The 25,491-nt window shown below is 43.2% G+C and overlaps 1 protein-coding gene across 1 annotated transcript in view; it reads left to right on the top strand.

The window, feature by feature from the left end:
* Window positions 1-25,491, top strand: part of LOC308320824 (leucine zipper protein 2-like) — a gene marked incomplete at both ends in the record, with an annotated part of 135,961 nt that overhangs the window by 67,384 nt on the left and 43,086 nt on the right. The window contains 3 exons of the mRNA XM_080771506.1: window positions 5,813-5,930; window positions 9,646-9,716; window positions 13,751-13,832. Of these exons, the coding sequence (XP_080627632.1) occupies window positions 5,813-5,930; window positions 9,646-9,716; window positions 13,751-13,832 (271 nt within the window). The remainder of the gene's footprint in view (window positions 1-5,812; window positions 5,931-9,645; window positions 9,717-13,750; window positions 13,833-25,491) is intronic.

Here is a 25,491-nt window from a genome sequence, read left to right as displayed (position 1 = left end):
GACACCCCGATTAGGTTCAGGGTTTTTTTTGGTGGAGACTTGCCTTTCATGACATCTTTGCTGCAGCAGTTGATCTCCTTACTGCCAGTGGTGGCACACTCTGGGTCTCTGGGGCATTGTATCTTGGTGGCCTCCTGCCAGTGTTTCTCCATCCTTCTCCTGAGCTCTGTGTTCTGGGGCTCTGTTATAGTCAACTTACATTGTCTTGGCTGGAGATTGCTTTCCTGCAGGGTCCAGCCCAGTCTTGTGCAGATGGCTGCTGGCCCACCTGGAGGCCCCAACCTCACTTGTTCGGTTGGTGTGATTAGGAGGGGTGGTCTTCCCCAATCAGGATGAGGGGTTTGACCCTTTCAAACGGCAGTCTGGCCAAGTGTCTGTATTTAGTTGTGAGTTTAGATACAGGATACGATTGCTCACCCAGCCCCAGGTGACATGAGGTGAAGGCTCCTTTGATTTGGTAACATTGCTTTGGTTGACATGCCGGGGACACAGAGAAAGACACTGATGCCTTCAGTGTCTGCACATCCTGCCTGATGGTCCTGAAGCCAAATCTTCTGTCTTCAGTCTTTCGCTCACTGTTCACTGCTCACTGTTCACCTCACCGAATTTAGCCCAAGGAGTTTGACCCCTAGTTTGGCCATAGACCCCCTAGTTTGGCCATAGCCACTTGCCCAAATGTGCCGACATGTGCTGACCTCATCACATCTGTGATGATGGCTATGGCCGTTTTTAGCTAACGTAGTGTTTTTTGTGCAAAACTAATGCTTGGAATGGATCCAGAATCATGAAAAGCCCCTAGTTTGACATGCCACATGCTACTTAAAGCATAATGAAATTTAGAACATTTAGCCTTATATTGGTTGTTGATGGTACCCAACTTTCAGCAGCTGTCAAACATGCGGTCAAATAGAAACCAATGTGGGATATGTTAGTAGACACCTTTACAAACATTGGTGAAGAAAATTCTTGGTAAGAAATGTATTCACAGATTTGATATTATTCTGATAATATTCCCTGAGTAAATTGGTAAAATAATAGCAGGTCCACCATTTTTGAAAATGTCTACCATCCATGGTCACAGGATAAATCTAAATAGTACAACTGTATTCCTCACCCTTGAAAATGTATGATTAGTCACCAGAATCAAGATCCTAGGTGGTGTAGAACTTGAGTTATTGGGAAATAACAGAAAGTTGGCGGCCATTTTGAAAAATGTCTACCATGGTCACAGGACAAATCTAAATAGTACCAATGTATCCCACATCCTTGAAAATGTATGATTAGTCACCAGAATCAAGATCCTAGGTGGTGTAGAACTTGAGTTATTGGGAAATAACAGAAAGTTGGCGGCCATTTTGAAAAATGTCTACCATGGTCACAGGACAAATCTAAATAGTACCAATGTATCCCACATCCTTGAAAATTTATGATTAGTCACCAGAATCAAGATCCTAGGTGGTGTAGAACTTGAGTTATTGGGAAATAACAGAAAGTTGGCGGCCATTTTGAAAAATGGCTGCCATGTTCACAGGGCAAATCTAAATAGTACCACTGTATTCCTCATCCTTGAAAATGTGGGATTAGTCACCAGAATCAAGATCCTAGGTGGTCTAGAACCTAAATCAGTTAAACTTGTCAACTCCGTCAGATGTTCGTCAACTCCGTCAGACGTTCGTCCCGTGATGTTTTTGTTAATTTCCAAAGAAATAGAAAATTCGCTGTCAAATCTTTTGTGCTTATGTATTGAAACACCAACTGAAATGATACGTAATGATGATTTTTTTTTTTTTTTTACATGGTTTTCATGTTCTAATATTGAAAATAAAGGTTGAAATGACGGTTTTGAGAAATTGGATATTTCATAATAGTGTGATATTGGAACAAAATAATATTAAAAGATTTGTATTACTTAACTTGATTACTGAAAGCCATTATAAGATAACTGAGGACTTTATATTATTGTTGAAATGATAAAATTCAATTAAAAGGGATTTTAGTGTGTCTGACGGAGTTGACATGAATCAGGTATTAAGTGCATAAATGTCCCATTTTAGAAAGAAATGTTATGCGAAAAACCTGTTCCTTCTCAAGATTGGTAGTTGAGACCTGTGTCTACAAATACATCTATTTGATTTGAATGCATCTTAAAAAAAAAAAAAATCCAGTTTGAAAAAAGTTTTGTCCCTTATCTCAAGAATGGGTGAGGCTATACTGTCTAGTGAAATATGTTGTAGCTGCGTCCCCCATACAATCAGTGAAATGATGCATAAACATGGCATGGATGGATACATTATTTTGTTCAGACATGCTTGTTGTGAATATTTTTTTTACATCAGCCACTTTTTTTTTAGCTTTTTCATTCCCTTCAATCGTCCCATTTGAAGAAACCTGATGCTACAGAGATATGGCTTGTCTCCCACCAAAGCACTGGCTCCGCTTTTCCATATCTACAGTAAATATCCGTGCTGTCTATCAATTATTGGGGGGGAAAACATACGTATAGGGACTCGGAGCCATTTATCAAAAGGCTGCTTGTATCCTTTTTATACATAAATCTGAACTCATATGTCAGTGTGAAGCTTTTTTCCCATTTATCACCTTACCAAGGGGGAGATAGACATTCCTTCCCAGCGCACATTTGCATGGAAATATGATTAGAGAAATGTATGAAAAATACAAAAGATAAATTGTATACAGGTTGATATATGCAGGGGTATGTGTACCGGAGGATACACATTTACTGGCATAGCACATTCCTGAGAGCTGATTTAATTATCTAAAAGTGTCAAAATGCTCCCTTACCCCCGTGTGGTTACGGTGAAGGGGAGTAGACTGTTGAGGAAAAAGCCAGGATTGGCTAAATTCCAGTTGTGGAGTTGTGGAGATGCTTAACCGAGCGACCACATGATCCTGTTCCGAATCCCTGCTTCTCTCTCATGATCAGAAATAAAGATCTACAGTGGAGCTGGACTGCAGCTTCCCACGCTCTCAATGACCCTCATGAGATGCGAAGTCTTTAGAATCTACAAGAAACCCTCTGGTTATTAGGGATTACACACCATCATGCCATAATTAGTTACCAGTATTGCACAGGAAAGATATGACACAAATAACTGATATACTCAAAGAAATGACTGACACAAAAATAATAATAATGATAAAATAATAATAGAATAATGGAAACAACAATTTGGACCACGACACCCATTTTCAACCTATCTTTGAGTATCTCAATGGGCTATACAGAAAAGGCTCACTAATCAGAAGGAATGGAATCAAATTTGAAATGGAATTTCATTTTTAAAACTGAAAGTCTGATTGTCACAGATGCTTCCTAAAAGCTCGAACAACAACTAGACAAACTGAGGAAGCACTTTGATTGTTTTATTGATTGATTGATTGATTGATTGATTGATTGATTGATTCAAATGGTCCACTCAACTATACTCACAGCTCACTGTCAGTGTTGAATCCTCACATTCTTCACTTGCAAACTATGAAATCATTACACATAATTATGCATCAAGGTCAAGGAACACTGTAGTGTACACATAGTCACATGTGGGGCATGTATAGTTTAACGGTGTGTTGAACTAACAGAGTTACACTACAGAGTTAACCACTCAAAACTGAGTTATACTTATTACTATGATGATAGCAGACCCAGAAGCTCACAACTCATTGCATATAGCAACACACTGTGCTTGTAGATCTTCTGTTTTTTTCTGCACGGCACCAACGTATGACGGACTAAAAATGAACCATTTGTATTAAATCCTATATATATATATATATATACATACATACAGTACTTTGTTGAACGGGGTCCCCCAGGTGTCTACTTGGTCCCCTCCTTTCCCCTACGCACCATCGTATATGTCCGCTGAATGTTCACCTATTATTAATGACATGCCCAGGATAGGGATGCAGTATAGGGTCCATGTGGTTAAGAATAGGACCTAGACTTTGACCAAAATAGGAGCAGCAGGGTTACTGACGTGGTTTAACTATGTTTTGGTTTGCATGGCTATCTTGTTATCCAAAGATTCAGTGGTGCTCGCCCTCATGTCTGCCAGTATACCCATTACCCCGTGGAATAGGTTCGTGTCTCTGGCTGTGAAATGAACAAGACTTGTGACTTGAGGTCCACTCACACAGAGATCGGCTACAGTATATCCCCAGACATGGAGAATACAGTCAAGTCTACTTTTTACAGACATCCAAGACAAATTGGCCATTCAATTATGCCAAAAATGACACCAGCTGCCTAATTACACTGTGTCCTAAGAGACTAGAATTCTGGCTAACAAAGAGCCCATTTTGGATGTCAGAACGTGTGCTAATGATGAGCATGCTTCGCTGCCTGACAAACAGGCTTATGTCCAGAAAGGTATCTCTGCAATCACATGATGTCATCTTTTTTACGTCAGGTCAGTGCTGATTTGGCCATCACACACATAGTTATTGTTGCTGCTGCCGAGTGGAAACCTTGTACGTCTTAAAGTGTTACTTTTATGGGGGGGGACCTAAACTTAATGTATTAATATTCGTAAAACCCACAGATATAGTCTTAACCACTTTCACTTTCCAAGTCGTTAATAGCAAAGAACTGTCTATCTACGAGCTCACATCGCAGCGCGTTGGGAGCTTCACTGTGGGCATCGCAGATACAAAGGTGAAACATGGGGATGCAAAGTGTCGTGCCCGTGCCACAGCAGCAGCTATAGCGAGGTTATATGAGGCAGCTGGCCCTGCAGTAATAGAGAAGTGCTGATGCTGAGAGAACACGGTGAAGTGAACAGTGGAGCATGGATGTAGTTGTATAGCTCAATAAATGACGGCAACGTTGTCACATTCTGTGTGGCTCTGTGGTCTACTGTTAAAGGCTGGCCTGTAAACTGCCTGCTCAAAAAACACCTACCACTTCCACCCACATCCAGGCTCTCTCTTGTATAACAGACAAGTAACTAAGACGCGTGAACGCGGGAAGCGAACGCAGCTGTTGTGGCAGTCTGACACACACACACGCACGCACGCACGCACGCACGCACGCACGCACGCACGCACGCACGCACGCACGCACGCACGCACGCACGCACGCACGCACGCACGCACACACACACACACACACACACACACACACACACACACACACACACACACACACACACACACACACACACACACACACACACACACACACACACACACACAATTCAATTCAATTCAATTCAAAGGGCTTTATTGGCATGAGAAAACATACGTTTACATTGCCAAAGCAGAAAGAACAATACAACAATACAGCAATACAATCACACACACACACACACACACACACACACACACACACACACACACACACACACACACACACACACACACACACACAAACTGTATATATGATGATTTGGAGTGTTACAGTGCAGTACAGTGACAGTACAGTACAGTAGAGACCCCACCCCCCCCCCACACGGTATCTCTGTCATTTCTCAACCATTTTGGATATGGGGCGGCTTGCCGGAACCGGGTGGGCCCCCTGGGCACGTTCCTGGGGGTCTGGATGTTCCGGGGACCCCTACACGGTAACTATCTCATTTCTTGCCCGTTTCGGACGCGGGGCGACTCGCCGGAACCGGGCCGCCACATTGGCCACGTTCCTGTGGGTCTGGAACTTCCAGGTACCCCCCCAGGGACACCCACACAGAGTTGCACCACTCACTTCACACAGGTGTGATTTAGTGTGATGAATTTCCAAAAAGGACCAATGAACCTCTCTCTCTCTCTCTCTCTCTCTCTCTCTCTCTCATAACAGACAAAGTTATGAGGGCCTTGAAAAGAAGCTGAAGGAGGTGTTCGGCGAAAGGAGTGGCATTCTGCACCAACTCTCCAGGACATCAAAGGAGCTGGACGGCATCAAAGGCAACCTTCAGGTGAGAACCTTTTCTGCTTTTGTTTGAGACATCAAAGTTCAAACATCATATTATAATGGAATTCATTATAATATTAAATGGGGCCAAGCAGCTCCATTTGAACCTGGAGGCAATTTCACATCCATTTTCCTTTTTGCCATCAGAAATGACTGTGATTGCTATAATGATGTGATTATGAAACGGAAAGTGCAAATGTTGTGTAATTTGGTGATCTCAACTGTAGCTGGCTGAAAGTTAGAAATATAAGCAACAATAAGACAGGACCAAGCAATAAGCCCTTTTTATACTGCTCGACAGTGCCACTTTAGGTCAACCAGCGGTATTGAAGCTGTTGAATGTGTTTTGTACACATTATCACATACAAGCTTCTCTTCAACTGGGATTTCAGATACTAGAACATTTCACGCAAATTACTAAAAAATTCAGGCAGAAAATCTGGTTTAAACCCTTCAGGCATGGTCCCTTAACTAATATTATGGATCACTTCACCAGGACGAGTATGAAACCTAGATACATTTTATAAGGCTCATAAGCATTAACCTGCAGTCATTGATACATAGATTGTGAGCTGTGTACATACTGGAATTGATACTTTAAAGCAACCGATTGCTATGAATGTAATGGATAGTTTTTTTGCTGCCACACAATGCCAGTGCATGGAGAGAGAAAATCACTTCCAGTTAGACTCATGGAGCACGGGGGAACTGAATGTTTGGCCTCATCACGTCCTTGTAGCTTATACGACCCACCCATTTGAAAAGAACTCGGCTCATACAGAACATTTTAGACTTCCAGAATGGTTTCCCCTGACATTTCAGACTGTTTATACTTTGTCATGTGGTCCTCCTGATCCTGGCCTGAAGTTTGAATGGCAATATAATCACTTCACAGAGCTTCGGTCGCTTTAGTTGTTATTACGTTAGTTTTCAAAGTGACAGTAAAGTGAGTGGATCCTCCCATGAGCCTCTCTGTCTGGCGCTGCAGTGCTCCCTGGTGACCGCTGTCCCTCACTTTGGTATCCTTTCAGTGCTGCTGCCGTCAATCCAGGGGCATCATTTGGGGTCCCAGGGGATGCCATTTGCCATCCAGTTAGCGTTAAATTGTTTTCTCCATGATTATTAACCCAATTAGACCTGAGCTCAATTCTACAAAATGTCTTCTAAATCAGTTTTCTAAAGAAAAAAAAATCTATGTCAGTGGTTCTCTATCCATTTCATGTCAAGTTCCCCGACAATTCTATGTATTTGGCCTCCGACCAGGGATCCCCCAGAAGCAAAGATTTGAGTTACAAAATGTTCCCTGTGAAAGAATATACATTCAAAGATTTGCACCACATTGTCACGATTTTTCAAAAATAGCAGACCTACAAGCTCGTAAGCGCGGCACTATTTTTCAACAGCTAAAGCATAACACTTTGCTTAAAACAACCAAAAGAGTGTCCCGCCAATAATTGGATTAATTACAATCTACTGTAAGCGTGGACCCTGCACCTCCATTTAGTAGTTCCATTTGTACACCCTCAGGGACAGGGATGAATTAACCCTTACGGGCGATCAGAGCCCTGAATAGTAATCATAATCATAATCATAATAATCATATGTTCAATATGCCTCTAGCCATGTTCAGATTTTCAGAATGCCTATCGTTCAACTGTAGCAGAGTCTATTAACCATGGCATTTAACAAGACCCCTGAGACAATTAAAACCAGAGGGCTGTAGTTATTAATAATAATAATAATAATAATAATAATGTTGGGGCATGTGGAGTTTGCTTTGGAGTTGCCCAAACCGCAAGTGCACATTTGAGTGAGGAGTCTGCTATAAACACAACACGAGATATATAGCTAGATAGCCATAAACACTATTCCCGGTTGGTGGACTATTCAGTGTCGGTATCGGCTAACACAGAAATGGTGAGATCGGGATCGGAAACGAAAAAAAGTCTATCGGGACATCCCTAGTAATACTAATACTAATACTAATAATAAGATATATAAAGTTGAGATATAATGTAGTGTAGAGTACAGTATGTGTTCTCCAGGACACCAACGCGAGCTCTGATAACTGTGCAGGTATGAATGACAAGAAATGTTTCACTGTATTGTATGCAAATAACATCCCACATTAATCACTGGGTAGATTACAGTGGGAGTGATTTAGACATGAAGCTTTTTGTGGAGTGATTTGTGTGTGTGTGTGTGTGTGTGTGTGTGTGTGTGTGTGTGTGCGTGCGTGTGTGTGTGTGTGTGTGTGTGTGTGTGTGTGTGTGTGTGTGTGTGTGTGTGTGTGTGTGTGTGCGTGCGCGTGTGCTGCACTGTAGTATGCAATCCATTCTTTGTTGTCTTTCTCATAAAAATATTTGACCACTAAACATGTTACCGTCAGTCATACCAGTAACCAGACTGAAGCACGCACACACACACACACACACACACACACACACACACACACAGACACACACAGACAGTGACAGCTCTGCATCCAAGTGCTTTGAAATAACAGATTTTGCTGCAGTGAGTTGATGTCGTCATTTTCCTGCACTGCACGTGCAAAATGTGGTGGAAACGGAGCTACACGTTCTAACCACCATACCAAGACACCAGAGACAAAATCCCTCACATTACACACACCCAAAGTGAGTTTGAAAACATGACCAACGACAAAAAATAAATAAAAGAAAGAAAACTCCCATACCTATGGGGAGAAATACAACAATGTCCAAACACAGCAGCAAGATTTGTGTACTGAAACTATAAGGTTAGCCAATGGACTGCACATGTAAATAGAGCTGCTATCTTTAAATGCATTTAACATCTTTGTATACTAGATAGTGATGTCGCCTCACAGGTAGAAGGTCCTGGGTTCGATTCCCGCTCGGGACGCTGTGGGTGCTGGCGGCGTGTTTCGTCCTCCGCGTCATCAGTGCCCATACCCGAAGGCGGGGTTGGCGAAAGGGCCTTTCTGTGTGGAGTTTGCATGTTCTCCCCGTGTCCCCTAGGGTAGGTACCCTCACAGAAAACATGCAGTAATCCTGGTCTCTATAAACTGCCTCCCTCTGGCCTGGCCTGATGGAGGGGAAAGGAACTGGTTGGAATAACGTGTTCCTTCCATCGACTACTACGTCCAACCAGGGAAACTCCCCACTGTCAAGTGTAAAGGAGCAACTTGGACACTCAGGCATGAAGGAAGCATGAGTTCAAGTCCGTTGCTCTCCCCATGTCCCCCATATATGGGGACTATAGGTTGCATGGCTGAGGGTGTGTAGAGCCCAGGATCACATTAGATGATTGACACACTGGTGAAAAATGGGTTACAAAATCGTGGGATAAAAAAAAAATGAAATAGTTTTGAGGAAATAAATGATGCTATTTGCCCCAAAGTGCAAAAGATTGATGCCATTTGTTTCAAAAAACGTTATAACCATATAACATGTAGCCTATACGCAATGTGACATAGCTCTGTTTACACAATGCTGTACCCCCTGCTATACTTTCAACAGTTATTATATTTTGACACACAAGTTAATTCACAACGTGACACAATGTGAGTCAACATGAACCAGATGAATCCCTATTGTAAAGCTTCCATTTGGCTGATTTAAAGATATAGTTATTGAGGACGGAAATCCTAGGGAGCCTATAGCATAGAGCCCTGTGGGTTTTAGTGGTTTGAATGAACACTGAGGATTTAACTGTGTATTTCTGTTTCCTTCCAGTCACTGAAAAATGATGACTCTGTGGCCAAGAGGGACGTTCAACACATCCTGGACCTCAGTCACAAACAGAGGTAACATTTGTACTTATCTATTATAACTAATGGCCCCTACAGACTGCAGGAGTTTTAAAGTTGTCGGCGAGTCCTTTTTTTTTTTTTACATCAACTGTCATTATATCCGTGTGGCTTTCACATTGACTAAACGATTGATAGCCGACTAGGCGTCACACACTGCAGAGTCAATACATTTTGACATCTCGCGAGACCGACACAGGACGCCTCTCTCTCTCTCTCTCTCTCTCTGTCTCTCTCTCTCTCTCTCTCTCTCTCCCCACAGGGCGAAATGTTTGTGATAGCGCATAGCTTACGTGCGCTATAGCGAGACAGGACGTTAAATCTTGATTTTCATTAAATAACTCTCTGTATGCGCACGAGCAGTCGCACACACCTCATACTTTAAATGCTTAGTATGAGGTATAAAGTACAGCAGCCATGTGTTCATAAAACTGAAAGATTGGGTATTGGGTAAGACTGACGTTATGTATCTTTCAGGACCTTTCACTGCTTCGTCTCAACCATTACTCAATGGCTCTGGTCTCAGACCCCGCGGTGGATATTTTGACATTCCGTTTTTTGGTTGTTGTTGGAATGTTGTTGGAGCAGCCATAAACTAAACAGGTTCATCTCGATGTTCTGGAGCATCTTTGCAATGTTAGTGTTAGTAAAAAGCAGGTAAAAGAGTAACGTTTGAGGCAGACTAACATCAGTCACTCTACCGTTCACTGCAGTAGAAGAGGTGCGCCTGATAAAGTACTCGGCCTGAACAAAAATCTATTCGAAAAATAAATCGGTATCGTAAAAAATATGTTATATCGTGAGCATATCGTGATATGAGATTTTGTCATATCGCCCAGCCCTAATAACCGCACCCATCTGTACTCCCAGCTCAGTGGCCGTGTTGTTAGAGTGTCCGCCCTGAGAGTGGGAGGTCGGGGTTCGATCCCCGGCAGGGTCATATACCAAAGACTGGGGGTAAGTCCCTGCGAAATACTAGCATCATGTCCAGGGGGTGTACTTTTACATCAAGCTGCCTCACGCTACAAAAACAGGAGATAGGCTCCTGCCCCTATGGGCCTCATGGCTCGACAAGGCTACACTTACTTATCTGTACTCCCAAAGACAATTAATTTCACTTATTTGTTGAGAATGCCCCTCGGCCACATGCAGCATGAGCACATCCATGGTTCTATATAGTTGGTGTTTATACAAGCCAGCTGCTTAAACGTCTCGCAGAAACTTGCAGAACTGCCTCCAGTACTTATTATTGTCTGATTAATGTTGTGTGTAATGAGTCTTTTAATGATGAGGGGACGTTTTTTGCAGCCTTTTCACTCACATGAAATGTCAAGCTTCTGATTGAGGTCCAGGCCTCCGGTCTCTTGTGGGTAATATCCTGATAACCGATCAATAAAATAGATCGTTCAGGGGAGCCATGGCAGTGCTGGCTTGAGCCCAATTTCTACTTAGTCGTGTCACTCTGTGATGCACTGAAAATAGCAGACTCATAAGCCAGCAGAATGAAAAAAGGATATATTTGCCTCTGACGTCTGGTGGAGTACTGTAGTAGAAGTATATTGAAAAAGTATTGAAAAAATTGACAAACTCAAGTAAGTAAAAGTATCTCAAAACAGTACTTACGTAATTATAGTAGGCCCCTACTTGAGGAAATGTACTTAGTTACTTTTTTAACACTGCTTACAATGCATCACATCCGAGACTCGTTGCGAGATTATAGATGGGCTATTTTTGGTGTGCCACACACTGTCATATACAACAAATTATAAATGACGCATCATCCAACAACGTCCATAAAAACTGCGCCTCCATTGAGCACTGCTTACCAAAGCAGTTGAGAGATCCAGGGTTTTTTTTTAAAGGTGTTTGGCGATACAGCTTTTAAAGGTTCCACTTATCCATCATTCAGCGTGCGGACAGCTGATGCATTGCAAATCATTTTCTTTCGACAGCTCTTAACATTGCTTTGATTGCTTTCTGAAAATACTTTTCGCTGCGAGTGTAGTACCAGTGTACCACAACACGGGAAATGCAATGCATAAAAAAAAAAAACACACACAGAACACTGTTTATAGGATAATGCAAGAGCTAATTGATAGCTAATTGGAGTCTGAACTTGTGGTAGGATGCACTCCCTATTTAAGGGAGGTCAGTTGTACTTGGGCTAACATCAGTCACTCTGCCGTTCACTGTAGTGGAAGAGATGCGCCTGGTGAGGGTTTAAACCATAGACTGTAAAAAATATGGACAAAGCGTCCCGCGGGTCTAACGTGAACGTAAAATGAAGCCTGTCAGTCCTTGCAATGGAAGTCGCCATCTTTCTAGATCCGTTTTGGCCCAGTTCAGGCCAGCTGGCCCATTGGCTGGCCCAGACAACGAGGCGGGACTTCCCCCTTCTTCTTCGTTGGTTTTTATTTTGACTCGAGTGGGTGGGGGATCCCGTTCATAGACTGTAACGGTAGCCACGCCCCTCAGAACATGCTCGACTTTATGGTCATTTTTCTAATAAATGGGACCATAATTTTCCAAAAAGAATATTATGACATTAGAAATGAGACTTTAAACTAGTGACTGGAAGCAAAAAGTATTCATGACCATGTTTATTAAGGTAATACAGTCTAGGTGAAGTTGGGCCCAAATACATGGACTTCTATGGGGCTATGGGTTTTTTTGAGCCCAATGAGAGCGCCACAACAGGCCATTATATGAACTTTCATTTCCTTAGTGGCTTCACAAAATATCCGTCTGACTGCCCCCCTGGTTTAAACCCGCAGCTACGTCGAGTCCGCCTACAGGAAATACGTAGGCTGCGACCATGAAATCGCTACGGAATCGGTCTATACCCACATATTGGTAGCCTATCCCAATATTGGCGTGACGCATTTCACTTGAATAATGTTGTGTGCGCGCGTGCGGAGAAATACAGTTATTTAATGAATCGCATGTTGGTGAGCTCTGTTTGTGTGTGTGTGTGGGACACGTGTGTGTGTGTGTGGGGGGGTGGCTTACAGGCGAGAGAGAGAGAGATTGTGGCTTCCAGGCGTGCGTGTCTGTGTGTGTGTGTGTGTGTGTGTGTGTGTGTGTGTGTGTGTGTGTGTGTGTGTGTGTGTGTGTGTGCACGCCAGGCGTGCGTGTGCGTGCAGGCGTGTGTTTGTGTACTGGGCAGTTGGCTGTCAGGCGAAAATAGCCAAAGCGATATGTGTAACGTTAATATGTAGGCACAAAGCAACTACTGACAAAGAACAATGTTGATGTAAGTAAGAGATTCGCTGGGTCAGTGATATTTAAAATACAGAGATTTAGAAGGAATAAGCAAAATCGTGAGGCTACAATTAAGGCTCCAATTCCTCTTCCTTGTTTCTCTTCTCCTGCGTGAGATGAGATTCTGAGACTGTGAAAGCTAGTGTGGGGGCGGGCCTGGTGTGGGCCTATTAGAAGACAGGGCAGTGTTGCCAGGTTTGGGAATTGTAAGCGAGTTGTAGTGTGTGTAAGTAGCGTGGTTAAAGGCCTTGTTTCTGGGCCTGTTGGGGCAACAACAGCATAGGCAACAGTGGTTAGTGTTCCGTGTAGGGAAGCCTCGGGGGTGTGGGTGATGGTGGTGATAATGTTTGTATTAAACAAATGCATTGGCGGCGTGAGTGTGGAAGGGAGGCATTATTAGTGCCAATGCAACGGCCATTGTTTGGCGGCTGGTGGTCAGTGTTGGCGAGGGACACGACAGGAGGAGATAGGTCCCGAACACTGCGAAGGGTAAGTGTGTGACGTCACTGCCCGTGTGAGTGTGTGTGTGTGTAGTGTGTAAGATGGTGTTGTGGGCGTAGCTGTTCGTGGCTTTGGGTTCCTGTGTTGGGTACAACTTGTTGGGTACAACTTCTCCAATGTATAATAGATAATCAAGGAGGTGCGCAATGTCCCGTTCAGCCCTGTCCTGTCCTGTCCTGTCCTGTCCTGTCCTGTCCTGTCCTGTCCTGTCCTGTCCTGTCCTGTCCTGTCCTGCATGTGCTAACAGAGTGTTTTCTCACTGGACACAGGGAGGAGATGAAATCCCTCCAGGCAGCCCTGCAGAAGCAGCTGGATGAGGCCACGGAGAGAGCAGAGAAGCAGCAGGCCACGGTGAGACACGCGCGCGCATGCACACACGCACACACACACACACACACACACACACACACACACACACACACACACACACACACACACACAGACACACACACACACACACACACACACACACACACACACACACACACACACACACACACACACAGTCACTCACACACACACACAGTCACACACACACACACACACACACATACACACAAATCTGGATGGAGTTTCTCTCTCTCTCGAATCACGATCATGACAGCCTTTGCTCTCCCCATTTCCTGTGAGTCTTCTATCCTATCAATAAAGACATAAAAACCGAGAGAGAGAGAGAGATGGACCCGTCCTCTTACAGTCGCAGTATTCATATCAGTATTCTATTCAATAATATATGATTTTACAGCCGGTGGAGGGCAGCATTATGCTCTGCAGAGTGCAGCTTGTGCAAAGTGAAGAACAAAGAGAGTAAAACAACAACACAACTAAAGGGGGGTCACGGTGGCACAGTCGGTAGTGCTGTCGCCTCACAGCTAGAAGGTCCTGGGTCGATTCCCGCTGGGGACGCACACACACACACACACACACACACACACACACACACACACACACACACCCCTTTGTGGGCGCTGGGGGCATGTTCCCTCCTCTGCGTCATCAGTGCCCATACCCGAGGCGGGGTTGGCGAAAGGGCCTTTCTGTGTGGAGTTTGCATGTTCTCCCCGTGTCCCCTAGGCCCTCATGCAGTAAAACATGCAGTAATCCTGGTCTCTAAACTACCTCCCCCTGGCCAGCCATGGAGGGGAAAGGAACTGGTTTACCGTTTTTACCATTTTACCAGTTACCATTTTACCATTTACCATTTTACTGTTGTACCGTTTTACTGTTTACCGTTTTACCATTTACTGTTTACCGTTTTACCATTTTACCATTGTTTACCATTTTACCGTTTGCTGTTTACCATTGTTTACCATTGTTTACCATTTTACCGTTTACCATTTTACAATTTTACCCTCTTACTTTTTACCTTTTACCATTTTACCATTTACCATTTTACCATTTACCGTTTTACCGTTTTACCGTTTTACCGTTTTACCATTTACCGTTTACCGTCTACCGTTTACCGTCTACAGTTTACCGTTTGACCGTTACCATTCTACCGTTTACCGTTTACCGTTCTACCGTTTTACCGTTGTACCGCTGTACCGTTGTACCGTTTTACCGTTTACCATTCTACCGTTTACCGTTTACCATTCTACCGTTTTACCGTTTTACCGTTTTACCGTTACCATTCTACCGTTCTACCGTTCTACCGTTCTACCGTTTTACCGTTTTACCGTTACCATTTTACCGTTTACCGTTTACCATTTACCGTTCTACCGTTTTACCGGTTTACCGTTTTACCGTTACCATTCTACCGTTCTACCGTATTACCGTTTTACCGTTTTACCGTTACCATTCTACCGTTTACCGTTCTACCGTTGTACCGCTGTACCGTTGTACCGTTTTACCGTTTACCATTCTACCGTTTACCGTTTACCATTCTACCGTTTACCGTTTACCGTTTACTGTTTTACCGTTTACCATTTACCGTTCTACCGTTTTACCGTTTTACCGTTACCATTCTACCGTTTACCGTTCTACTGTTCTACCGTTCTACCGTTCTACCGTTTTACCGTTTTACCGTTTTACCGTTACGATTCTACCGTTTACCGTTCTACCGTTCTACCGTTCTACCGTTTTACCGTTTTACCGTTACCATTCTACCGTTCTACCGTTTTACCGTTTTACCGTTACCATTTTACCGTTTACCGTTTACCGTTCTACCGTTGTACCGTTTTACCGTTACCATTCTACCGTTTACCGTTCTACTGTTCTACCGTTCTACCGTTCTACCGTTTTACCGTTTTACCGTTCTACCGTTACCATTCTACCGTTTACCGTTCTACCGTTTCACCGTTTTACCGTTACCATTCTACTGTTCTACCGTTCTACCGTTTTACCGTTTTACCGTTACCATTCTACCGTTTACCGTTTACCGTTCTACCGTTGTACCGCTGTACCGCTGTACCGTTTTACCGTTTACCATTCTACCGTTTACCGTTTACCATTCTACCGTTTACCGTTTACTGTTTTACCATTTACCATTTACCGTTCTACCGTTTTACCGTTTTACCGTTACCATTCTACCGTTTACCATTCTACTGTTCTACCGTTCTACTGTTCTACCGTTTTAACGTTTTACCGTTACCATTCTACCGTTACCATTCTACCGTTTACCGTTTACCGTTCTACCGTTGTACCGCTGTACCGTTGTACCGTTTTACCGTTTACCATTCTACCGTTTACCGTTTACCGTTTACCATTCTACCGTTTACCGTTTACCGTTTATCGTTTACTGTTTTACCGTTTACCATTTACCGTTTTACCGTTTTACCGTTTTACCGTTACCATTCTACCGTTTACCGTTCTACTGTTCTACCGTTCTACTGTTCTACCGTTCTACTGTTCTACCGTTTTACCGTTTTACCGTTACCATTCTACCGTTTACCGTTCTACCGTTCTACCGTTTTACCGTTTTACCGTTACCATTCTACCGTTCTACCGTTCTACCGTTTTACCGTTACCATTCTACCGTTTACCGTTTACCGTTTACTGTTTTACCGTTTACCATTTGCCGTTCTACCGTTTTACCGTTTTACCGTTACCATTCTACCGTTTACCGTTCTACTGTTCTACCGTTTTACCGTTACCATTCTACCGTTTACCGTTTACCGTTTACTGTTTTACCGTTTACCATTTGCCGTTCTACCGTTTTACCGTTTTACCGTTACCATTCTACCGTTTACCGTTCTACTGTTCTACCATTCTACCGTTCTACCGTTCTACCGTTTTACCGTTACCATTCTACCGTTTACCGTTTACTGTTTTACCGTTTACCATTTACCGTTCTACCGTTTTCCCGTTTTACCGTTTTACCGTTTTACCGTTTTACCGTTACCATTCTACCGTTTACGTTCTACCGTTGTACCGTTTTACCGTTACCATTCTACCGTTTACCGTTCTACTGTTCTACCGTTCTACCGTTCTACCGTTTTACCGTTTTACCGTTCTACCGTTACCATTCTACCGTTTACCGTTCTACCGTTCTACCGTTCTACCGTTTCACCGTTTTACCGTTACCATTCTACTGTTCTACCGTTCTACTGTTTTACCGTTTTACCGTTACCATTCTACCGTTTACCATTTACCGTTCTACCGTTTTACCGTTTACCATTCTACCGTTTACCGTTTACCATTCTACCGTTTACCGTTTACTGTTTTACCATTTACCATTTACCGTTCTACCGTTTTACCGTTTTACCGTTACCATTCTACCGTTTACCATTCTACTGTTCTACCGTTCTACTGTTCTACCGTTTTAACGTTTTACCGTTACCATTCTACCGTTACCATTCTACCGTTACCATTCTACCGTTTACCGTTTACCGTTCTACCGTTGTACCGCTGTACCGTTGTACCGTTTTACCGTTTACCATTCTACCGTTTACCGTTTACCGTTTACTGTTTTACCGTTTACCATTTACCGTTTTACCGTTTTACCGTTTTACCGTTACCATTCTACCGTTTACCGTTCTACTGTTCTACCGTTCTACTGTTCTACCGTTCTACTGTTCTACCGTTTTACCGTTTTACCGTTACCATTCTACCGTTTACCGTTCTACCGTTCTACCGTTCTACCGTTTTACCGTTACCATTCTACCGTTCTACCGTTCTACCGTTTTACCGTTACCATTCTACCGTTTACCGTTTACTGTTTTACCGTTTACCATTTGCCGTTCTACCGTTTTACCGTTTTACCGTTACCATTCTACCGTTTACCGTTCTACTGTTCTACCGTTTTACCGTTACCATTCTACCGTTTACCGTTTACCGTTTACTGTTTTACCGTTTACCATTTGCCGTTCTACCGTTTTACCGTTTTACCGTTACCATTCTACCGTTTACCGTTCTACTGTTCTACCATTCTACCGTTCTACCGTTCTACCGTTTTACCGTTACCATTCTACCGTTTACCGTTTACCGTTTACCGTTTACTGTTTTACCGTTTACCATTTACCGTTCTACCGTTTTCCCGTTTTCCCGTTTTACCGTTTTACCGTTTTACCGTTACCATTCTACCGTTTACCGTTCTACCGTTCTACCGTTTTACCGTTTTACCGTTTTACCGTCACCATTCTACCGTTCTACCGTTTTACCGTTTTACCGTTTTACCGTTTTAACGTTACCATTCTACCGTTTACCGTTCTACTGTTCTACCGTTCTACCGTTCTACCGTTCTACCGTTTTACCGTTACCATTCTACCGTTTACCGTTTACTGTTTTACCGTTTACCATTTACCGTTCTACCGTTTTACCGTTACCATTCTACCGTTTACCGTTTACCGTTCTACCGTTGTACCGTTGTACCGTTCTACCGTTTACCGTTTACCATTCTACCGTTTACCGTTTACTGTTTTACCATTTACCATTTACCGTTCTACCGTTTTACCGTTTTACCGTTACCATTCTACCGTTTACCGTTCTACTGTTCTACCGTTCTACTGTTCTACCGTTCTACTGTTCTACCGTTTTACCGTTTTACCGTTACCATTCTACCGTTTACCGTTCTACCGTTCTACCGTTCTACCGTTTTACCGTTTTACCGTTTTACCGTTACCATTCTACCGTTTACCGTTCTACCGTTCTACCGTTTTACCGTTTTACCGTTTTACCGTTACCATTCTACCGTTCTACCGTTTTACCGTTACCATTCTACCGTTTACCGTTTACCGTTTACTGTTTTACCGTTTACCATTTGCCGTTCTACCGTTTTACTGTTTTACCGTTACCATTCTACCGTTTACCGTTCTACTGTTCTACCATTCTACCGTTCTACCGTTTTACCGTTTTACCGTTACCATTCTACCGTTCTACCGTTCTACCGTTTTACCGTTTTACCGTTACCATTCTACCGTTTACCGTTCTACCGTTCTACCGTTCTACCGTTCTACCGTTTTACCGTTACCATTCTACCGTTTACCGTTCTACCGTTCTACCGTTCTACCGTTTTACCGTTTTACCGTTACCATTCTACCGTTTACCGTTTACTGTTTTACCGTTTACCATTTACCGTTCTACCGTTTTACCGTTTTACCGTTTTACCGTTACCATTCTACCGTTTACCGTTCTACCGTTCTACCGTTCTACCGTTTTACCATTCTACCGTTCTACCGTTCTACCGTTCTACCGTTTTACCGTTACCATTCTACCGTTTACCGTTTACCGTTTACTGTTTTACCGTTTACCATTTACCGTTCTACCGTTTTACCGTTTTACCGTTACCATTCTACCGTTTACCGTTCTACTGTTCTACCGTTCTACCGTTCTACCGTTCTACCGTTTTACCGTTACCATTCTACCGTTTACCGTTTACTGTTTTACCGTTTACCATTTACCGTTCTACCCTTTTACCGTTACCATTCTACCGTTTACCGTTTACCGTTCTACCGTTGTACCGTTGTACCGTTTTACCGTTTACCATTCTACCGTTTACCGTTCTACTGTTCTACCGTTTACCGTTTACTGTTTTACCATTTACCGTTCTACCGTTTTACCGTTACCATTCTACCGTTTACCGTTCTACCGTTGTACCGTTCTACCGTTTTACCGTTACCATTCTACCGTTTACCGTTTACCGTTTACTGTTTTACCGTTTACCATTTACCGTTCTACCGTTTTACCGTTGTACCGTTTTACCGTTACCATTCTACCGTTTACCGTTTACCGTTTACTGTTTTACCGTTTACCATTTACCGTTCTACCGTTTTACCGTTTACCGTTTACCGTTCTACCGTTGTACCGTTGTACCGTTTTACCATTCTACCGTTTACCGTTCTACTGTTCTACCGTTTTACCGTTTTACCGTTACCATTCTACCGTTTACCGTTCTACCGTTCTACCGTTTTACCGTTTTACCGTTTTACCGTTACCATTCTACCGTTTACCGTTGTAACGTTCTACCGTTTTACCGTTTTACCGTTTTACCGTTACCATTCTACCGTTTACCGTTTACTGTTTTACCGTTTACCATTTGCCGTTCTACCGTTTTACCGTTTTACCGTTACCATTCTACCGTTCTACCGTTCTACCGTTCTACCGTTTTACCGTTACCATTCTACCGTTTACCGTTCTACCGTTACCATTCTACCGTTTACCATTCTACCGTTTACCGTTTACCGTTTACTGTTTTACCGTTTACCATTTACCGTTCTACCGTTTTCCCGTTCTACCGTTCTACCGTTTTACCGTTTTACCGTTTTACCGTTACCATTCTACTGTTCTACCGTTCTACCGTTTTACCGTTACCATTCTACCGTTTACCGTTTACTGTTTTACCGTTTACCATTTACCGTTCTACCGTTTTACCGTTTTACCGTTACCATTCTACCGTTTACCGTTCTACTGTTCTACCGTTCTACCGTTCTACCGTTTTACCGTTTTACCGTTACCATTCTACCGTTTACCGTTCTACTGTTCTACCGTTCTACCGTTCTACCGTTCTACCGTTCTACCGTTACCATTCTACCGTTTACCGTTTACCGTTTACTGTTTTACCGTTTACCATTTACCGTTCTACCGTTTACCGTTTTACCGTTACCATTCTACCGTTTACCGTTCTACTGTTCTACCGTTCTACCGTTCTACCGTTTTACCGTTACCATTCTACCGTTTACCGTTTACTGTTTTACCGTTTACCATTTACCGTTCTACCGTTGTACCGTTTTACCGTTTTACCGTTACCATTCTACCGTTTACCGTTTACCGTTTACCGTTCTACTGTTCTACCGTTCTACCGTTCTACCGTTCTACCGTTTTACCGTTACCATTCTACCGTTTACCGTTTACCGTTTACCGTTCTACTGTTCTACCGTTCTACCGTTCTACCGTTCTACCGTTTTACCGTTACCATTCTACCGTTTACCGTTTACCGTTTACCGTTCTACTGTTCTACCGTTCTACCGTTCTACCGTTTTACCGTTACCATTCTACCGTTTACCGTTTACCGTTTACCATTCTACCGTTTACCGTTTACCGTTCTACCGTTGTACCGTTGTACCGTTGTACCGTTTTACCGTTTACCATTTACCGTTCTACCGTTTTACCGTTTTACCGTTACCATTCTACCGTTTACCGTTCTACCGTTCTACCGTTTTACCGTTTTACCGTTACCATTCTACCGTTCTACCGTTTTACCGTTTTACCGTTTTACCGTTACCATTCTACCGTTTACCATTTACCGTTCTACCGTTTTACCGTTCTACCGTTTTACCGTTATCATTTTACCGTTTACCATTTACCGTTCTACCGTTTTACCGTTTTACCGTTTTACCGTTACCATTCTACCGTTTACCGTTCTACCGTTCTACCGTTTTACCGTTTTACCGTTCTACTGTTCTACCGTTTTACCGTTTTACCGTTTTACCGTTACCATTCTACCGTTTACCGTTCTACCGTTCTACCGTTCTACCGTTTTACCGTTTTACCGTTACCATTCTACCGTTCTACCGTTCTACCATTCTACCGTTTTACCGTTTTACCGTTACCATTTTACCGTTTACCGTTCTACCGTTTTACCGCTGTACCGTTTTACCGTTTACCATTCTACCGTTTACCGTTTACCATTCTACCGTTTACCGTTTACCGTTTACTGTTTTACCGTTTACCATTTACCGTTCTACCGTTTTACCGTTACCATTCTACCGTTTACCGTTCTACCGTTCTACCGTTTTACTGTTTTACCGTTTTACCGTTTTACCGTTTTACCGTTACCATTCTACCGTTCTACCGTTCTACCGTTTTACCGTTACCATTCTACCGTTTACCGTTCTACCGTTCTACCGTTCTACCGTTTACCGTTCTACCGTTCTACCGTTTTACCGTTACCATTCTACCGTTTACCGTTCTACCATTCTACCGTTTACCGTTCTACCGTTCTACCGTTCTACCGTTTTACCGTTTTACCGTTCTACCGTTTTACCGTTACCATTCTACCGTTCTACCGTTCTACCGTTTTACCGTTACCATTCTACCGTTTTACCGTTTTACCGTTACCATTCTACCGTTTACTGTTTTACCCTTCTACCGTTTTACCGTTCTACCGTTCTACCGTTCTACCGTTTTACCGTTTTACCGTTGTACCGTTTACCGTTTACCGTCTACCGTTTTACCGTTTTACCGTTTTACCGTTACCATTCTACCGTTCTACCGTTGTACCGTTGTACCGTTTACCGTTTACCGTCTACCATTTACCGTTTTACCATTTTACCGTTACCATTCTACCGTTTACCGTTCTACCGTTCTACCGTTTTACTGTTTTATCGTTGTACCGTTGTATCGTTGTACCGTTTTACCGTTTACCGTTTACCATTCTACCGTCTACCGTTTTACCGTTTACCATTCTACCGTTTTACCGTTTTAGCGGTTACCGTCTACCGTCTACCGTTTACCGTTTTACCGGTTTACCGTTTACCGTTTACCGTTTACCGTTCTACCGTCTACCGTTTACCGTTTTACCGGTTTACCGTTTACCGTTTACTGTTTACCATTCTACCGTCTACCGTCTACCGTCTACCGTCTACCGTTTACCGTTCACCGTTTACCATTCTACCGTCTACCGTCTACCGTTTTACCGGTTTACCGTTTACCGTTTACCGTTCTACCGTTCTACCGTTTACCATTCTACCGTCTACCGTCTACCGTCTACCGTCTACCGTCTACCGTTTACCGTTTACCGTTCACCATTCTACCGTTTACCGTTTACCATTCTACCGTCTACCGTTTACTGGTTTACCGTTTACCGTTTACCGTTTACCGTTCTACCGTTTACTGTTTACCGTTTACCGTTCTACCGTTTACCGTTTACCATTTACCATTCTACCGTTTACCATTCTACCGTTTACCGTTCACCATTCTACCGTCTACCGTTTACTGGTTTACCGTTTACCGTTTACTGTTTACCGTTCTACCGTTTACTGTTTACCGTTCTACCGTTTACTGTTTACCATTCTACCGTTTACCATTCTACCGTCTACCGTTTACCGTTTTACGGTTTTACCGTTTACCGTTTACCGTTTACCGTTCTACCGTTCTACCGTTTACCATTCTACCGTCTACCGTCTACCGTTTACCGTCTACCGTTCACCATTCTACCGTTTACTGTTTACCATTCTACCGTCTACCGTCTACCGTCTACCGTCTACCGTCAACCGTTCACCGTTCACCGTTTACCATTCTACCGTCTACCGTCTACCGTTTACCGTCTACCGTCTACCGTTCACCATTCTACCGTTTACTGTTTACCATTCTACCGTCTACCGTCTACCGTCTACCGTTTTACCGGTTTACCGTTTACCGTTTACCGTTCTACCGTTCTACCGTTTACCGTTTACCATTCTACCGTTTACCATTCTACCGTCTACCGTCTACCGTCTACCGTTTACCGTTTACCGTTTACCGTTCTACCGTTCTACCGTTTACCGTTCACCATTCTACCGTTTACCATTCTACCGTCTACCGTCTACCGTCTACCGTTTACCGTTTACCGTTTACTGGTTTACCGTTTACCGTTCTACCGTTTACTGTTTACCATTCTACCGGTTTACCGTTTACCATTCTACCGGTTTACCGTTTACCATTCTACCGTTTACCGTTCTACCGTTCTACCGTTTACCTTTCTACCGTTTTACAGTTCACCGTTCTACCGTTCACCGTTCTACCGTTCACCGTTCTACCGTTTACCGTTCTACCGTTTACCGTTCTACCGTTCTACCGTTTACCTTTCTACCGTTTTACAGTTCACCGTTCTACCGTTCACCGTTCTACCGTTTACCGTTCTACCGTTTTACCGTTCTACCGTTCTACCGTTCTACCGTTCTACCGTTCACCGTTCTACCGTTCACCGTTCTACCGTTCACCGTTCTACCGTTTTACCGTTTACAGTTCACCATTTTACAAGTTTACCTTTTATCCCATTTACCATTTTACCGTTTACCGTTTTACAGTTTACCATTTTACCGTTTACCATTTTACCGTTTTACCGTTTTACCGTTTACCGTTTTACCGTTTTACCGTTTACCATTTTACCATTTACCATTTTACCTTTTTTTATTTTTTTTTATTTTTTTTATCCCACGATTTTGTATCCCATTTTTCACCCCTGTGTCAATCATCTACTGTGATCCTGGGCTCTACACACCCTCCGCCAACCTGGGGAGAGCAACGGACTTAACTCATGCTTCCTTCATGCTTGAGTGTCCAAGTTGCTCCTTTACACCTGACAGGGGGGAGTTTCCCTTGTTGGACGCAGCGCGTGAAAGGAACACGTTATTCCAACCAGTTCCTTTCCCCTCCATCAGGCGCCCCGGCTGTCCAGGGGGAGGCAGTTTAGAGACCAGGATTACTGCATGTTTTTGTGAGGGTATCTACCCTAGGGGACATGGGGAGAACATGCAAACTCCACACAGAAAGGCCCTTTCGCCAACCCCCGCCTTCGGGTATGGGCACTGATGACGCGGAGGAGGAAACACGCCGCCAGCACCCACAGTGCCCCGAGCGGGAATCGAACCCAGGACCTTCTAGCTGTGAGGCGACAGCACTACCAACTGTGCCACCGTGCCCCACAGTTTACCATTTTACGTTTACCGTTTACCATTTTACCATTTTACCATTTAACCTTATACCGTTTACAAGTTTGCATGTTCTCCCCGAGTCCCCTAGGCCCCCACAAAAAACATGCAGTAATCCTGGTCTCTAAACTACCTCCCCCTGGCCAGCCATGGAGGGGAAAGGAACTGGTTTACCATTTTTACCATTTTACCATTTTACCATTTTACCATTTACCGTTTTACCAATTTACCATTTTACCATTTTACCGTTTACCATTTTACCGTTTACTGTTTACCATTTTACCTGTTTACCCGTTTACCATTGTTTGCCATTTTACCGTTTACCGTTTAACCGTTTACCATTGTTTACCATTGTTTACCGTTTTACCAGTTTACCGTTTTTCCGTTTACCATTTTACCGTTTACCATTTTACCATTGTTTACCATTTTACCATTGTTTACCATTTTACCATTTACCATTTGACCATTTTACCATTTATCGTTTACCATTTTACCATTGTTTACCATTTACCGTTACGCTGCTATTTAGGGTTGAAACAGTGGGGTGGGAGCTATCTTTGGGAGAGCTTTTGTTCTGTTTTGTTTTGTTTTGTTTTGTTTTGTTTTGTCCTGTCTGTGTGTGTGTGTATGGTTGTACTGTTGTATTGTTTTGTGAACTGTATTGTACAATGTATCTGTGTTGAGGACCCCCTCTAAAATGAGATGTGACATCTCAAGGGCCTTATCCTTTCAATAAAGGTATATAATAATTCAGAATCATGAAAACCCCCTAGTTTGACATGGCACATGCTACTTAAAGTATAATGACTGTGAAGTTGCCCGAGGGCCAAGGCTCCAAAAACAGTCAGCGATGCTTTTTGGTGGTTTTTATTGCTCAAAACCTCCAGCTCCAGTGTAGATATTCACCAACGAAAAATCAAACAGCAAAAATAATACTGGCCAAA

Source organism: Protomyctophum bolini, assembly GCF_963924005.1.
Source record: "Protomyctophum bolini genome assembly, chromosome: 1".
In the NCBI taxonomy this organism is placed as follows: Eukaryota; Metazoa; Chordata; class Actinopteri; order Myctophiformes; family Myctophidae; genus Protomyctophum; species Protomyctophum bolini.
Note: the sequence above shows the minus strand (reverse complement) of the source record. Positions and strands in the feature narration are given on the sequence as shown.